Source organism: Drosophila arizonae, chromosome 5, assembly GCF_054131065.1.
Source record: "Drosophila arizonae isolate 15081-1271.41 chromosome 5, UAZ_ARI_1.0, whole genome shotgun sequence".
Taxonomy (NCBI): Eukaryota; Metazoa; Arthropoda; class Insecta; order Diptera; family Drosophilidae; genus Drosophila; species Drosophila arizonae.
In genome coordinates, this window is record NC_142925.1 from 10,020,744 (window position 1) to 10,024,693 (window position 3,950).

At 39.9% G+C, this 3,950-nt stretch overlaps 2 protein-coding genes across 2 annotated transcripts; both read left to right on the plus strand.

Moving 5' to 3' along the window:
* The first annotated feature begins 690 nt into the window (after window positions 1-690).
* LOC108614901 (uncharacterized) lies at window positions 691-2,041 on the plus strand. Its single transcript, XM_018009119.2, has 2 exons — window positions 691-1,319; window positions 1,400-2,041. The coding sequence occupies exons 1-2, from the start codon at window positions 1,254-1,256 to the stop codon at window positions 1,895-1,897; spliced, it is 564 nt and encodes a 187-aa protein (XP_017864608.1). The 5' UTR covers window positions 691-1,253; the 3' UTR covers window positions 1,898-2,041.
* A 573-nt stretch (window positions 2,042-2,614) lies between these two features.
* On the plus strand, window positions 2,615-3,293 carry LOC108614902 (uncharacterized). Its single transcript, XM_018009120.2, has 2 exons — window positions 2,615-2,680; window positions 2,745-3,293. Exons 1-2 carry the CDS (start codon window positions 2,615-2,617, stop codon window positions 3,243-3,245), a joined length of 567 nt encoding a protein of 188 aa, XP_017864609.1. The 3' UTR covers window positions 3,246-3,293.
* The last annotated feature ends 657 nt before the right edge of the window (window positions 3,294-3,950 follow it).

Below are 3,950 nucleotides of genomic sequence, written 5' to 3' on the forward strand. Positions count from 1 at the left end.
ATATGCATAAGCAATATACATATGTATATGTGAGCATATTTCATATTCACCTAAAATCTCTTATAGAATTTATGTTAGCTATAAGCTGTTAGCTGTTGACTTCAGCATTTCTGTATCATAAACAAAAAATTGAGAATTTTCAGTTTTATTTGCTTTATGTCTTTGTATAAATAAAAAAAAAAAAAAAAAAACAACAACAACAATAATAACTAGAGAAATCGCAGCTCAGCTGCTTTGTTGACTTTGAATGGGTTTTGCCTTTAGCTTCTTTTCCTTATAGTTGTTGTTGTTATTATTTGTTGTAATGCTGTTGTGCTATTATATAGCTCTTGGCTGATAGAGCTGCATGCCGTGTGCATTTTGTAGTCGTTTGCAGTTAGCTCTTTATGCGATATAGTTGTATATGTACATGTAAGTATGTATTTGTGTGTGTGTGCGTATGTATGTATGTGTAGAGCGTAGTATCTGCCTCAGTTTTGTCGCATTTTCCACTTGCAAACACAAATACAAGGATAAAACACACGCACTCTTTCATTCACTCACACTCACTCACACACACACATACATATAGATCCCTGTAAAAAGGGCCAACGCCATTGTCAATTTTTATATGAAAATGACCAAGCATCACATGCATGTATGTGTGAGTGCTAAAGTGTATGTGTCTGTGAGTGTCTGACTGTGTGTGTGTGTGTCTGATATTGTTGTTGCTTATGCTTTTGTGTTGCAGCCACAGTAACGGCTGCTGCTCCTGCTGCTGCTGCTGTTTGTTCATGCTGCTCAATTCCAGTTAAGAGATAAAATTTTTATGACATCACTTTTCTTTTTCATTATTTATTTGACCGAGCAACAACATCGACGCTGCACAGCGACTGCCGCTGCTGCTCCTGTTGCTGCTCCTGCTCCGGCTCCTGCTGCTGCTGCTGTTGTTACTCCTGACAATCCGCTGCAAATGATGAGCAACGGCGCCTTGGGAGTTTATGAACTTTATGTTTATTGAAGCCATAAATTGGTAGTGCATATGGCTCTTGCTTGCCGTTCGCCAGGGCGTATACGTAATATCACGTATACGCTGCATGACTCCAAATGTCATGAGGCAACCAAGCCCGTCCAGTATTAACAAATATGCAATTAGCTGCAATTTGCACAAATTAAACATTTAATCAGCTGCAATCAGATTGTGCAGTTGCATGAAAACTATTTTAATAATTAGCCATATAAAAGGAGGGCGCGTCAGCTGAAATGGACGCAAAATGAAGTTGTTTCTTATAGCTGTGCTATGTTTGTTGCAGCTGCAAGTCAATTTGTCCAGCTGCTGGGTAAGATTATGACAGCATATTTCAACCAAAAGCCAACTTAGGCTACACTTTCCCTCTCCCTCTCACTCTCCCTTTCCAAGGGCTTCTACAAGTACACCGCATCAATTCTGCAAATTGAAGTCTTGCCGCATGAGGAGGAGTTGGTTATCGATTTCAGCGACTTGCACATTGTGGGACGTCAGCGCGCTCTGAATGGCACCATTCGCATACTCGAGGATATGGACGCAAAGAGCCATCAAATGTCTGTGGATATGCTCAACGATCCGAGCCTAAATGGACAATGGAAGACAATGATATTCGCCATGCCGCTCATCAATGTTTGCTATGCAATGCGCTTCTTCATTGGCAGCTACGGCAAGTCCACAATGCAATTGGGCGTGAATACGAATGTGCCGTTCGATGGCACACAATGCCCGCTGCCAAAGGGCACATACTTCACCAACAATCTGCTGCTCAACACCGAAACGTGGCCAGATGTGGTGCCGTACGGCGGACTGAGAATAAATTTGCGTTTCTTCAAGCAAAATAAGCCAGCGGGCGGCTTAAGCATCACGATTGATGTACAGAAGAAACAATAGCGTTGGACAGATATTCGATTGATTGATTGATTGATTGACTTAAATAAAACATAAACATGATTCTGAATTGTAAATGTATGGGAGAAATTTACTGAAATATATTTAATATATAAATGAATGCAAAGGGTTGATAATAAATTTAATAAAATAAAAGCTAAATAAATATTCTCTCATATTCATGTGATGTTTATTTCAGCTTTAAGTCTTAGAATCAGCAGCATCATTGGCTTAGCCTTGAAAATGTTAAGTTAACAGCAGAATGGCACTGCCTCTGCTCTGCCTCTGTTCTGCCTCTGTTAAATATAACAGCAGCCATAACATAATGCAGAGATAATATCGCAACGATAACAAACAATTATAAATTTGAATATGCAATTTCAATTAAATGAAAAAGCTAGATAGTTCAGCCTCAATTAAACCTGTGACAGATGTGCAAAATCAATAAATCAGCAGCGCTTATATAATTAAAACTTTGTATGCCATAAAGTGAAATCAAAACGTGATTTGGGAAATATTTTAATAAGGGCTAATCGGGCAGCGTTTAGGCATTAGAAGTTAGTAATTAGTAGCAAATTGCAATTATATCTGCCTGTAATTGAGCACATTAAATTGATGCGAATCTGCGATATTTGTAAAAACATGTTCGGCATTTTAATGAAGCGCCATATATGTATATATATAAATGTATGCAAACGATTCAATTAGCGAAATTCAGAAATGAAGTTGCCAGCAGTGCTAGTGCTGCACATATTGCTACTAAGAGCTAAGCTCTCCCTGGGCTGGGTAAGTCCACGAAGGAAGTAATTGAATAATAGGAAAATTGAATAAGAATTACAATCTCTGACAGGCTTTATATGTGTTCACTGCAAAGATAACGAGCTTTGAGTCTTTGGTTGGCATCGAGCAACATTTAATTGATTTTCGTAATATTAGCATTGTGGGCGAAGATCATGCGCTGAATGGCACGGTTCGCATACTGGAGGACATGGATCCGAGGCAGTTTCAAATGTCCATCGACTTTCAGCACGATCCCAGGCTCAGTGATCAGTGGCGTGTGATGATCCTGTCTGTGCCGATTAGGGATGTCTGCACGGCAATGCGTCTATTTGTGGGCACCTACGCCAAGACGACGCTGCAACTGGGCGAAAACACGAATCTTCCCTTTACGGGCACCGAATGTCCTTTGCCCCGGGGCGTTTACTATGTGAGAAATCTGCTGATTAATACAGACACCTGGCCGGACTTGATGCCCTTCGGCGGCTTTCGGCTCAATATGCGTTTCTATAAGTTCGGCAGCTTTGTGGGCGGCTTTCGACTAACTCTGCACGTGGAGCGTAAGCCTTTGTAATCTCAGAGCCAGGCCAGGGCCAGCCCTCAAGGCACCTGTAATAAATAAACGCAGCATTGTTGAACTTGACTCGGATTGGGCTATTATTCCATATAATGTGCACTAAATCACAAGACATTTGTTCAGCTTTCATATTGCAAAGAAATACACTTATATTTGTATACATATATGTATATTCGAAGCTATCAAATGAATTTGTTGTGAATGCTCGACAATCTGCAAATTTTCACAAATGGATCACATTAAAATACACTAAAAACCCATTAAATTCGTATAAAATCCCATTTTTGTGCATTTAATGTCATAAATCACAAAATTTCACAGCACATGCATTAGAGTACCATACACACACACACACACACACAAAGCCAGACAAGCAACAACACACACTCACATCCATACACACACACATGAGGTTGGGGCTTAGTTGCTGCTGACAAAAGCCAAACAATGCGAATTGTGCGTTGTTTGTCGCCAGTTTTTGGGCCTGTATCCTTGCAACAACAACAACAACAGCAATAACAACAAGATGACCAACAACAACAACAACAGTGGCAACGGCAATGCGAACAAAATGTATCTGCTTAGGTCCTGGCTCCAATTTCTGACCCAAACGTTTTCTAAGACCCTAACCATTTGTCAAACAGGGCGTATTTAGTGACAATTTAGATAGATTTGTCAACGTATTATAAATTTTCTATGATT

What these genes read in the sequence shown, in the direction of transcription:
- LOC108614901 (XM_018009119.2), top strand. Translation starts at nt 1,254, where the DNA reads ATGAAGTTGTTTCTTATAGCTGTGCTATGTTTGTTGCAGCTGCAAGTC. An exon ending in TCAATTTGTCCAGCTGCTGG is followed by an intron (nt 1,320 to 1,399) that starts GTAAGATTATGA and finishes TCCCTTTCCAAG; the next exon opens with GGCTTCTACAAGTACACCGC.
- LOC108614902 (XM_018009120.2), top strand. Translation starts at nt 2,615, where the DNA reads ATGAAGTTGCCAGCAGTGCTAGTGCTGCACATATTGCTACTAAGAGCT. An exon ending in CTAAGCTCTCCCTGGGCTGG is followed by an intron (nt 2,681 to 2,744) that starts GTAAGTCCACGA and finishes AATCTCTGACAG; the next exon opens with GCTTTATATGTGTTCACTGC.